Consider the following 13,588-nt stretch of genomic DNA (forward strand, 5'->3'; position numbering starts at 1 on the left):
ACACGCCCGTCACCCCCACGAGGAGAAAATGGGATGGTTGATGATTTATAACGCTTTTAATTTAAAAATTATATATCTATCTATCTATATATATAATAGTGGACATTATTTTTTATTTATTTAGAGAATATTCTATTTTTACTTTAAAAGAGACACTCAAAATTAAACACTAAAAAAATTACACATCTCCCTTATATGGCACTTTAAAATGCACCTCTAAACATAATTACACCATATTATGTTGACCATATTTCTAAATATGGTGCCCGAAGGCTTCCTATTTCAACTTAAGGTGGATGAGGATTTGTTGACTTTTATTTATTTTTTATTTTTTTAATTAACGTCTTAGATTGATTCTCAAGGGAATATGCCCAGCATATGCTTTGTCTAAATGCTTATCAACCACTGTAGTGTGTTATAGAGTTGGTTAGGTTGCATTGACTTTTAATAAATTTAAAAAATTAGATTCGTGTCGCTTGGCTCCTAGCCCACCAATTTCTTAGGGATTTGAGATTCTTCCAATTCTAATAAGTTGATATTTTATTTAGCAAAATTGTCCATTTTACAATAAGATGTGCAATTCATTTTTTTCCTCAAATTAAAATTGACCCATAACCTTTTTACATATAATTAATCAAATAAATATGTACATTGATAAGACATTCTTTTATTACAATAATTTTTTTTAATATTTATCAACCACATTAATCTTTTTAATATAATTATTGAAGAAATTAAAATTAATTAAATTAATTTCAACATAAAGTAATAATACAAATATATACAACCATAAAAATGCATCGCATATAACAAATGTATTGATAGTTATTATCTACTAGCAATTGTCCCAAAAGGTACAAAGAGAGGCCGATAGGATTATTAAATTAGAGTTGTTGAATTTCTCTAAAAGAGATATTGGTTGAAGCCTACAAGGAGCAAAGAGATTTGATGTTTGGAGTTCTATGCTATCTGGACATCATATTTCTTTAAATACAATGTAATTTTTTATAAAAGTTCAAGCCCAATGCAGTTCTGCCATGCAGACATACACTTAAATCGCTACTAGACTTATGATATAGACAAAGTTAAAGTAAAGTGGTATAAAAGAGAATGTATCAAGCTAAACCACAAGTTACACATCTTCAGACCTAAAAAAGTACATAACAATGGTCTGGCAAATCAGTAGCGATATCATACTTACTTTTCCTTCCACATACATACAATTGCTCCAAAGGCAAGGACAAGAAAATTTTCAGCTCTAGTGAGCACCAGTGGGTCACTAAAACGAGTGACCACAAGAAGAGACACAATTGGATTAATTGAAAGAAAATACAGAGTTGCTAATTAGAAATTTATTGTCAAACACTATTGTTCTCATAAGTAGTGTTTGTTATCACATGCGTTTACAGTGGCCATTCAAGTTTCAATTTTATTAGATCAATTAAAACTTGTTTTGGTTCACAATCAATATTTTCTATTCAACTATATGTGTTTTATGTTTTGCAGATAACATAAAGAACAAAACAGTAAATCTCATCCTCTCATCAATAATCACTATTAAGTTGTTTACATATTTTACTCTTCAGTGAGCCAATGAAGTGTAATTAAGATGGCCATCATTCCAATGTCAGCCAATGGAGTGTAACCATAAACTCATCCAATAGAGATAAACCACAAGAATAATGTCAAGCTGTATCATCCAGCAATAAGTTTTTCTTTTCAATTAACAAGCTACCAGTTCTTTCGCTGTCGCGTAAAATATAAATTGAGGAGTTAAAAGACACTAGGGCCATTATAGCTAAATATGCATCAAGCTTTAGTGCTTCACCTGACCAGAATGCAAAAAGAAATGCTACAACGCAGTAGCAATGGATTCATCAGTGAAAATTGGCCAGACTTTAATTAATTCACAAAAACGTTGAATGATATCAATTGTTCAAAATTTTTAAACAAGTAAAGAAACACAAGGGAAAAGACAAGAAATGCTCACCAAAAGACAAGAGATGTGCAAATGATTAAATTAGTTACTGAGGTGTGTTGAAATGCCTTAAAAAGTGCTTATAGACTTTAACTATATTTATTAAGGTCCCCAACTGGAATTTGCAGAGCAGAAGGTTTTGCCCCTAGGTTTGTTATTATCATGTTCTTGTTCTCTAAAAGTTTGCTCCAAGTAGATCAAGTGGGCAGGGGACTTTACATGGACTCCACTCAACTTCAGACACAGCTTCAGCCATTATGCAGAGTGATTGAAATTGAACACAACTAAGTAGTGACATTGGCTCACAATAATACACCAAATATAAAATATTGAAGCTTTTACAGAAGCAAGCAGTAAGAAAAATTATGAAGCTCAGAGAAGTAGATTTAAAATCTGGACTGCTATTTGATACCAAATCATCATCAACTCCAAGCATTGCAAGTGATAGATGAGTTTGGATGTCACAACTCCCAGAGTTTGCTCCAGATACATCCTCAATCAATTCATCTAATTCCATGGACATTGTCAATTACCTCTTGGTCCAATAAGGTAGATCATCTCCTTCTCCTCGTAGTAATTTCAACAATTTTCCTTCAACCGATCATTTTGGGTGCCTGTTTGAGGGACTGGAGAATAACAAAGATGAGCCTAAGAAGGACAATGACGATCAAGAAAGGTAGAGACCATCATCCATTGTCTGCAGTTCTATAAAATAAAGAACATGACAAATATTTTAAGTGATAAGATAATGTCTGCTACTCAGGCACTGCATCAATGTATACTTTATTGTTCTCATCAATCTCCCCACTGATGAGCATCCAAGATAGCAGAGTGAGAACTTTACTTTTCAACCATCGTCACAAGGGGCGAGCACCATAAACCTGCAAGTACCACGTTACCATGTTATCCATTTAGAGGTTTTAAATGAGAATCCCCAACTAGTCTTGCATTTTACTCACAAATTTTGACCTAAATTACCCGTAAACCACAAAGGCTAATAATGATCCTGCCTGCTTCACTAGTATTAACAAGTAAACAATGCATTAATTTATATTAATCAGCAAACACACCAAAAACATCCCTTTACTATATACTTTGAACTAAGTTCGCCGAGTACGCAGAGACAGGCAACACCCCATTTTTAAAGTTCAGGTGCCAGAGGAAAATGTTAAAATTTAAAGAACAGAACTGAAAGTTATATCGATGGGATCCATACAGAAGGAAGAAGATCATGTGAAAATTAGAAAATCCGAAACTGAATGTGAAAATTGAGAAAATTGAAAATGTCAGAAAGCAACTCTGTAAACTGAAGAGTTCACAGCTCTTAAAGATCAACCGTTGGCCACCACAACCAACTGCCAACAAAAATATCGGACTAAAATTACTCCCTAGATAGGTTCATGCAAAATATATGATAGACCATTGAAAATCTGAGAAAATTAAATTGTAAACTGAAAAGTCCTGCGCTTTTAATATTCACTGTTGGCCACCACAACCAAAACTCTGCAAAACATCAAACTCCTAGAATAACTTTCCACACAGGTTTATATGACAGGGCATGGAAAATAGAAATAAGACCTTGAATAAAATCATTGTACATGAAGAACACCGAGCAAACATTATGAATGAAAAATACCAGGCATCAGAATAGAACATATAAATCGCAATTCTAGATTGTTTCAAAGGGAGGTAAGTCCAATTTAGTGAGGGAACCCTAACTCAACATCTCTTACGATGTGGAGACATGTGTCCAAGGAGTGGGTCATGTCCCCTGCAATAGGGAAAGGGAGGACTGGTGAAGGAGATGCAGTGTCAAGTTTATTAGGGTAGGGGGCACATCCCCTGGCAAGTTAGACTGAATAAAACAAGAAACAAAGTGATTACTTACAAGATCATAGGCTTCGTGAACAACAAGATCCAGAGCGGCATCTGTAAACCCTAAAGCAACACCTCTCTCTGCAACACGAATTGCTACATCTTTCATCTGTAGTCTAGCAACTTTCTTGAGCTCATCATGAGAAAGAGGATCAAATACAACTATCTCATCAAGTCTATTCAATAACTCTGGCCTGAAATGTCTTCTAACCTGCAACAATATTCAAAGGCATGTCAAAGCACCGCAGCCAACTTCGTGATAAAATTATATGAAAAAGATGCATACACAGAGTCCAGGAATGCGTGTGCATACTTCTTGCATGACATTCTCTCTTGCGGTTTTTATTGTTGTGTGGCCAGACAATGCAGCAAGCAAGTGCTCTGCTCTACAGAAGCAACACAACGGAAGCAAGGAACACAAATGACTGGCAGTATTTACAGAATAGACTGTTTACATGACTAAAACTGGGAGGACTATAACACAAGGAAGAGTCTCCCTTGCTCTTTTCAACATTCCTATAGTCTTCTCACAACACTAAATTTTTAGAAACAGTGCAGTGCTTTCTTTCCCTTGCCACAATTCAATTTTGATGAAAAAAAAAACCATCTGCATGAAAAACTGCCTATTAAACAGTTACCCCTCCTTCCTTTTAGCTGCAATATGGGCAGATTCTCTCATGATTTTTTCGGTTACATGCTCAATAGAAATTTGGAAGCAAGTCATATGTTTCTTTTAACCAGTGTGGGTCGGCCACGTCCACTACAAGCCTAGATTTGCAATAATGACAACTTAAATATTTAACATAAGGATATCCTGATAATAATTTCCAGCCACATGGCAAAGTGACAAAACATGTGTTTAACACAAGGCAATCCTTAGTCTCATGGAAAAGCATTGGAGAGGTTACCTCACTTTCTATCAAAAATAGATATAAATGACAGTACCAATCCACAGAAGTGATGTTTGAAAGCATTTCTTCAACGAGTACAGCTGCAGAGTCCGAAAGACTGGCCTGCGTAGTTTAGCACTCCCACACATATTCCATGTTCCCACCAGCTTTCATAGTGCATGTGTTTACAAGGCGCTTGCAATTCTTGCGTGGATCATTGACAGATCTATGTTACTTTTGACACTGAGCCCAAGTAAAAAATTTAAAACGAGTTATACATAACACAAGAATAATACCTTTCACATTTTAGTTGATTCCATTTATCTCAATCAACTCATGCATAGCATACCTGTATAGAAAGTCACCAATGGAAGCTATCCTTCCAGAAATCCATTCAGGAGCTATTTGTCTAAGGAGGTGCAATTGCTCCTCAACTTCACCTGCGAGTACAAAATATTAAGCATGAGATCAGATCACATAGCATGGCATTGAAATTGTTTCCTGCAAGACAATAGAAGAGAGATGTTCAAAGAGAGTTATTTACTTCTATCAGTAACATCCATGTGATTTGATATTATTTTGTGAACAAGCTCCTGTCTTGTAAGAACTGAGCGTTTGCTTAAACGAAATATATCACGTATCATATTGAAGAGTCTAGGCAAGCATCCAATCATCTGCTGACGCATATTAGCAGCAGATACACCCGACTTGCACTCCTCTATCGTCTTCAACTCTTTTTCATAGACCTACAAAGTTACAAACAGTCTTTAGTACTCAAAGGGGAAAATTTTACTCAGAAGCTCAAAAAACTTTACAATTTCAAAGTGACCTGCAGTATGATCTCTGCTACAATATATTTTGACGTATAACATGCATTCAGTTTACAACACAACATGCAACCAACCCAGAATCAGCCAGAGCAGATAAAGTCTTAGCAACTACAAAGAACATCACAAAGAAAAGTCATTGCAATTTGACATGATATGCCAATGCAATTTCCAAGGCACTAACGAACATGGGGTAAAGCTTGGTTTGAAAAGCAATTTAATGTCATTGACTTGAATCAACTAATTATGAACAAAGTAAAACCACGAAAGATAATGACAAGAACTTACCTCTTGCAACACTGGCATTGGAATGGAGTCAATGATTTCCTGATCTGATTGAGACATTCCATCGATATGTATCTTGCAAGCCTCCTGAATATTGTTACTTGTCTTTTCAGCTGACTCTGAAACATTCGATTCTCTACCAATGTCCAGCTTGCAAGGTTCAGCATTGCTTTTCTTAGGAGATCGTAAGCACAGTAGGCTTGTTTCAGAGCAATTCTTAGTTGTGTCAAATTGCAGTGTCTGGGATTCATCTACATCGAATCTGAATCGCTTTGAAGCATGCAAGGGTGGAGTATTAGGGAACCCTTTCACTGGAGTGTTCTCCAAGCTGAATGTTTTTCTATCATGCTGAGGATATGTAGAGTTTTGCATCACCTTCTCATTCTTCTTCGATATGGCAAATGGATTTGCAGCCCTCCTCAAAGGTGATGACTTAAATGAATCCACAGAGTTACCCCATTCACCGGATTTGGCAGGTGTAGAGAGTACAAGGGACTGTGGAGATTGAAAACCTTGAGTGAGGTCATCATCCAAATTGGCTTCCTCTGCCTTCCTTTTCAGAGGTGTTGAACGGGTTCCAGGCTGCTCACAAGCAAGAGGAGCGGAGGAATCTTTTTCTGATCTGTTAAAAGCTATTGCTCTTTTGACATTGGTATTGTTAGATCTCTTCACAGTGGGCTGAGAAAGACGAGAGGCCTTTGGAGAAGCAAAGCCTGGCGTTCCGGGAGACAAAAAAGGAGGGGATGTAATAGGTGCAGCAGAAACTCCCGCAAATCGCAGAGATTTCTTACTGATAGGGCTCTTTATATTAGTTTTCAGTATGGATTTAACAATTGGTGTTTTGAAAGCAGAGGACACATCAGAAACTGTTTTCAAAGCAACAGAACGACGAGTAACCCTTGGTGTTACAGGGGAGAAATAACCCTTTGATATAGGCGTGTTTGGATTCTCGGACTCTGACGCTGTTTTGCAAGGTGTGCGGGACACATCAGAAGTTGTTTTCAAGGCAACAGAACGACGAGTAACCTTTCAAATCTGGGACTTGCTCCGGCACAGGGAATGGTGGGTTTGCAGATGGTTCAGCTGTGAAGTTCCTCTGAGGAAACCGCCTCTGGAAATTTTTGGGTAAAAGTGAGGACATCATAGAGGGTTGAGGGTCTTCTTGATGAGGGGCAGGCGGATCAGAAGAAACACCTCTTGCTGGGGAAGGACTTTTACATATCACTGGAGGAAGTAGAGAGCAGCCTGGGGAGGTTAGCTGACATTTTCTATTGAAGGGCTCTGGCAGGATTGCCTCCGGAACATCATCTCCCTGAAATGCAATCGATGAAGCCCACCATGTACATACCCAGTTAAAACTCATAATATTGAAGGATTTTAAGGAATAATAATAATAATAATAATACAGGATAGCTAGCAGACTCACATTGGGATGAGCCTTGACGAATTCCATTAGACGGGTACGAAATGCTTTTCGCAAACCCAATGTATTGTTGGCTTTGGAGAGCTTGCTCTTGCCACTTAGCACTGCATCATGCAAGACAGTGATTTTCAATTCTGGTTTCATGCACAGCGTCTCCTCATCATGTGTCATGATCTTCTCCAGCAAAAGCCCTTCGGGCAAAATGTGCTTCATTTGTGCCACATGGTTATACATAAATCTCCTGCAACCAGAATTAGGGTTTACTATTAATTCCCAAACGGTGATGAAAATATCTTTTACTATGCCTGTGAAAATTTACCTTAAAAGTCTGAGCATTCATTCTATGACTACAATCGGCCAATCTTTAGATCCTGGACAGAGAAGAAGTTCTATGTCTACTAATGTTATCAAGCTCTATGCATTGTAGGTCTGAGAGGAGAACGAAAACCAGTCTCTGGTTTATACATACTTGTGGGTCATCGATTCAACTTGGGGGCAGATATTGCAGAAGCTACTGTTTCCCTTACGAAGCCGAAGCAATTTGATGGCAGACTCCATGGAATCGAAAAGCTCTGCCAGCATTTCATATCTATAACACCCACACATAAATGCGCGAGTTTATCAAACACCCAGAAAATCAGATTGTAGAAATATAGTGACAGATATATGCTTACTTGTCTGGAAGACTGAAATCTGTAGTCTTCGGAGCTTTGGGCGGGGCAGAAATGGATTTTTGACGCAGATTTCTTTTGGGACGAGCTGTGGAATCGTTTGAGCTCTGTAATAGTTTTCTGGTTTGATTTGCGACCTCCTTGACAGACATAGCAACTCCCCTGTTTTTAACTCTTGAAGAAGAGTTTTCACTGCATTTTTTCTCGGGCGTGGGAGCACCCAACAACAACGATGGAGTTCTGCCCGTGGCCTTCTCTGATCTTCCATCGATTTGTTTTTTGAGAGATTTGCTGATACGGACCGGCTTCTTGCAAGGGAACCCTAAAACCGCTTGATCCTTTTTCTGGTTAAGAGATCTTTGGGAGGAAGAGGAAGATGTGGATCTGCCCTTGCCCGTGCCTGTGCATGTGCCTTTCCCTCTGCCTGTGCCTTCCCCTTGCTGTCTCCTGCCTCCTGTACCGTCCATCGTTATCGCTGTTTCTTTGTTTCGCCGAGAAATCCACAGCATCCTCAGTCAGGGAATGCCATGGCCTAAACATCACTTGGAAATCGAAACAGGAAACAGAAACCCGGAAGTTCTAGGCACTGAGAATAAACAGAAGCCCGCAGAATATGGATGCCAGGTGTCAACTTGAGATTGAAAAGGACGATGAAAGTCTGTTTCAATAAGAAGGCCTATCGGCCTAACAAACCTCAGAGGTGTTTACAACAGATTATGGTTTAAATTTTGTCTTCGTTTATTTAATTTTAATCATATAGACCTACTAACCATAGGGAAGTCGAAACTGTATTTTACTCTGAATTGCAAACTTTCACTTATGCCAATTCCCTCCACAAATTGGATTTTGCTATGATCTTACCTTATCCGCTGTACCAAATCGACAGCCGGACTTCTATTTTGCTATGATATGACCTTATCCGCTGTACCAAATCGACAGCTGGACTTTTATGATTTCAATTTTATTTTATAAACGACTAATAATAATACCAATCTACAGTTGGAGTTCTATGATTTCGATATTTTTTAAACGACTCATGATAACACCATGCAGCTGATTGGTACTATATGCTTACATATACAAGTAATTATTCATGAAAGCAATATATATATATATATATATATATACATCTTCCATTATGTAGTGTCCAAGTTAATAAATTGCGAATTAAAACTTGTGTCGATAAATATAAGAGTTTGTGAGAGATTTTTCGGCGTAAATCACATGAAAAACCATTTGTCGACGCGTTTCGAACCAACTAGTGTGGTTCATCGTCAGGACAAGATGAAGAAACAGATCCAGCCTAGCAAGTTAAATAGTTTGAGCAGAGCCTCCAACGGCTAACTTGACCAACGGCTAGTTTGACTCTAGGACTGGGGACAAAATTATTATATTAATTTAATTAGCAATCTCAGGGATCAATAAATATAAATTTTTTAATGGGTATTAGTTCAAAAAATATATTATAAAAATGATAAGTTAATTAGAATTTAAAGGAAAACCAGGACCTTATAAAATGAATAAATATATAAATTAATTTTATTAAAAGAATTATTAAAAATTTTAAGTTAATTAGGTACATAAAGGACATTATAATATTAGAATAAAATAAAGTAATACCCAACGGGATGCTAGGTTAGTTAGAAAATTATTTAAAAAGTAAAAGTTGATTAGAAATTAATTGGAAAATTAGTTATGCAAAGGACCTCATAATAACCTATATGCATAAAATATATAAAAATATTTGAAAAGGGTGAGAATTTAGAAAATTAGTACAAAGGACCTTAAAAAAAATAAAAAATAAAAAAATAAATAAAAATAAAAAATAAAAAATAAATAAATAAAAAAATAAAAAAATAAAAAAATAAAAAATAAATAATAATAATAATAATAATAATAATAAAATAAATAAATAAATAAATAAATAAAAATAAAAATAAAATAAAATACAGATAAATAAATAAAAAAAAAATATAAAAATAAGAAAAATAATATATATATATAATAAAAATAAATAAATATATATATATATATATATATATATATATATATATATATATATATATATATATATATATATATACAAAAAAAATAAAAAAATAAAAAAATAAAAAAATAAAAAACTTAAGGAGGAGGGCGAAAAAACGACTAGGAAGGGAGTGCTGGGACCCAACACCTACTGATTTTCCAGCCATCTTCCCTATTGAGATTGCTTGGTCTCTTTTCAATCTCAAGCGCTTCCCTAAATTTATGATGATGGAAATGCGAAACCCTAGCAATAACACTAGCCTCCTCAATACAAACATGATGATTGGTTTTCTCAGCATGTTCAGCTAAAGCGGAAGACTTAGCTCTCCTATGCTTAAGGTCCGCTGCATGCTCGCTAATCCTTTGATTAATGGAGCGACCAGTCTCCCCAATATACGGGGTCCCACAGGAACAAGGGATCATATAAACACCTTTCATATCCTTAGGGTCGATAGGATCCTTCACTGATCTGAGGGACATACGAATGGTGTTCAGGGGCCTAAAAGTCACAGGGATACTATGCTTCCTGAGAATCCTTCCAATTCTATCAGTGACCCCTTGAACATACGGAAGATGGACACCTGGAATTCGCTCCTTCGATTCCCTTTTAGTCAGAGAATTCTTGGAAGCTTTAAGGAAAGCCCTCTCACCCATGTATCTACTATAACCATTCTCAACAAAGACATCAAGCAGATGGGACTTTTCTTTCTCAAAGCTCTTCTTGTCTGAGATTCTTAGGGCCCGAGTAGCAAGGGTATTGAGAACACCCATCTTTTGAGCCGGGAAATGGTGGGAACTGGCATGAAGATACTGTTCCCACCATTTCCCGGCTCAAAAGATGGGTGTTCTCAATACCCTTGCTACTCGGGCCCTAAGAATCTCAGACAAGAAGAGCTTTGAGAAAGAAAAGTCCCATCTGCTTGATGTCTTTGTTGAGAATGGTTATAGTAGATACATGGGTGAGAGGGCTTTCCTTAAAGCTTCCAAGAATTCTCTGACTAAAAGGGAACCGAAGGAGCGAATTCCAGGTGTCCATCTTCCGTATGTTCAAGGGGTCACTGATAGAATTGGAAGGATTCTCAGGAAGCATAGTATCCCTGTGACTTTTAGGCCCCTGAACACCATTCGTATGTCCCTCAGATCAGTGAAGGATCCTATCGACCCTAAGGATATGAAAGGTGTTTATATGATCCCTTGTTCCTGTGGGACCCCCTATATTGGGGAGACTGGTCGCTCCATTAATCAAAGGATTAGCGAGCATGCAGCGGACCTTAAGCATAGGAGAGCTAAGTCTTCCGCTTTAGCTGAACATGCTGAGAAAACCAATCATCATGTTTGTATTGAGGAGGCTAGTGTTATTGCTAGGGTTTCGCATTTCCATCATCGTAAATTTAGGGAAGCGCTTGAGATTGAAAAGAGACCAAGCAATCTCAATAGGGAAGATGGCTGGAAAATCAGTAGGTGTTGGGTCCCAACACTCCCTTCCTAGTCATTTTTTCGCCCTCCTCCTTAAGTTTTTTTTTTATTTATTTATTTTATATATATATATATATATATATATATATATATATATATATTTTTATTATTTTTATATTTATTTTTTTTATTTTTTATTATATTTATCTGTATTTTTTTTTTTTAGGTCCTTTGGTACTAATTTTCTAAATTCTCACCCCTTTTCAATTATTTTTATATATTTTATGCATATAGGTTATTATGAGGTCCTTTGCATAACTAATTTTCCAATTAATTTCTAATCAACTTTTACTTTTTAAATAATTTTCTAACTAACCTAGCATCCCGTTGGGTATTACTTTATTTTATTCTAATATTATAATGCCCTTTATGTACCTAATTAACTTAAAATTTTTAATAATTCTTTTAATAAAATTAATTTATATATTTATTCATTTTATAAGGTCCTGGTTTTCCTTTAAATTCTAATTAACTTATCATTTTTATAATATATTTTTTGAACTAATACCCATTAAAAATTTTATATATTTATTGATCCCTGAGATTGCTAATTAAATTAATAAAATAATTTTGTCCCCGGTCCTAGAGTCAAACTAGCCGTTGGTCAAGTTAGCCGTTGGAGGCTCTGCTCAAACTATTTAACTTGCTAGGCTGGATCTGTTTCTTCATCTTGTCCTGACGATGAACCACACTAGTTGGTTCGAAACGCGTCGACAAATGGTTTTTCATGTGATTTACGCCGAAAAATCTCTCACAAACTGGATATGGATCACAGAAGCCTGAACTCTATAAATATAAGAGTTTATATCGAAAGGTTTTATCCACCACGTTGAGCTTAATCCGAATTTATTTTTAATATCATGATATTATATATATAATAATTTGTTGTAGTGTTTAAATTTTTTTAAAGTTTAATACAATTATAATAAGATTAATGGTTGCAATGCTACTATTACACTACTAAGAGTTAAAGTAAGACATTTTTTTTAGACAAGAATTTTTTTCCTTAAAAAATCACTTTTTTATTTTAGTTATTTTATATTAAAATTTAATATCAATTGAATTGTTTTAAATATAAAATTTAAGACAAAAACAATTTGAGGCAAAAATAGTTTAAGACAAAAATATTACAAGACAAAATTTTAAATTTAAGACAAAAACAGTTTGAGACGAAAATATTTTAAGACAACTTTATATTTAAGACAAAAACAGTTTAAGACAGAAATATTTTAAGACAAAACTTTATATTTAAGATAAAAACAATTTGAGACAAAAATATTTTAAGAAAACACTTTGTATTTAAGACAAAAACAATTTGAGACAAAAATATTTTATGACAACTTTATATTTAAGACAAAAATAGTTTAAGACAAAATTAATTTAAGACAACTTTATATTTAAGACAAAAACAGTTTGAGACAAAAATATTTTAAGACAAAACTTTATATTTAAGACAATGACCACTCAACGAAACCCATTTAAGACAATTAACAATTAAGACAAAAAATATCAGTTTAAGAAAATATTATCTAACAGAATTGACTCTAATAGTGCACCCTAAGTCTGCTAGTTTGTAGGCTACTATTGTCTCGCACCTGTACTGAGGTTGTTATTTCACTTACCATTCACGTTATCTTATATAAAGACAACGATTTGTTGGGCTCTTCGTTTTGTGGGGGTAGCCAAATCTGAAGAATGCGACAACTTTTCCTGACAAAATTTCTCGGATATCAATTCCTCTTATGTCCCTTCAATCTCTGCTAATACAATTAGAGACAACTTGTTTGTCGTTGCATTTGACACTACTACACAGAGGGGGATTTTAAGACAAAATAAATCTTTTGTCTTAAAATTTAATTTTGTTTTAAAATTTTCAATACGAGGTGCTAGTAAAAAAGGTAAAGGTAAAGGATTAGGGGTCTGTCTTTATGCTGTTGATGGGTTCTTCAGGAAGCAGAGTGATGGAGGCCGACAACAACTAATGGGATTTAGGGCGATGGAGGCCGACAACAAAGGTGTGCTTCATGAGAGGAGCGATGGAGGAACTTTTGTTGAACGTGGATAGGCAGTAACATAGTTGGAGTACTTTTTGGGGTCTCCATCGATTGTGTTTTAATATGTGTTTTTTGACTATT

General features: G+C 35.4%; 1 protein-coding gene across 1 annotated transcript; it reads right to left on the reverse strand.

Moving 5' to 3' along the window:
- Positions 1 to 5,049: 5,049 nt before the first annotated feature.
- LOC149203324 (CDT1-like protein a, chloroplastic) lies at positions 5,050 to 8,416 on the reverse strand. The gene is made up of 7 exons (XM_089401828.1): positions 7,953 to 8,416; positions 7,748 to 7,867; positions 7,282 to 7,519; positions 6,882 to 7,167; positions 5,859 to 6,817; positions 5,288 to 5,489; positions 5,050 to 5,183 (listed from the first exon to the last, which is right to left on the reverse strand). The coding sequence occupies exons 1-7, from the start codon at positions 8,414 to 8,416 to the stop codon at positions 5,050 to 5,052; spliced, it is 2,403 nt and encodes an 800-aa protein (XP_089257954.1).
- Positions 8,417 to 13,588: the final 5,172 nt, after the last annotated feature.

This window comes from Pinus tabuliformis, chromosome 2_1, assembly GCF_031772625.1.
Source record: "Pinus tabuliformis cultivar Carrire ecotype Pingquan chromosome 2_1, CPIR1, whole genome shotgun sequence".
Lineage (NCBI taxonomy): Eukaryota > Viridiplantae > Streptophyta > Pinopsida > Pinales > Pinaceae > Pinus > Pinus tabuliformis.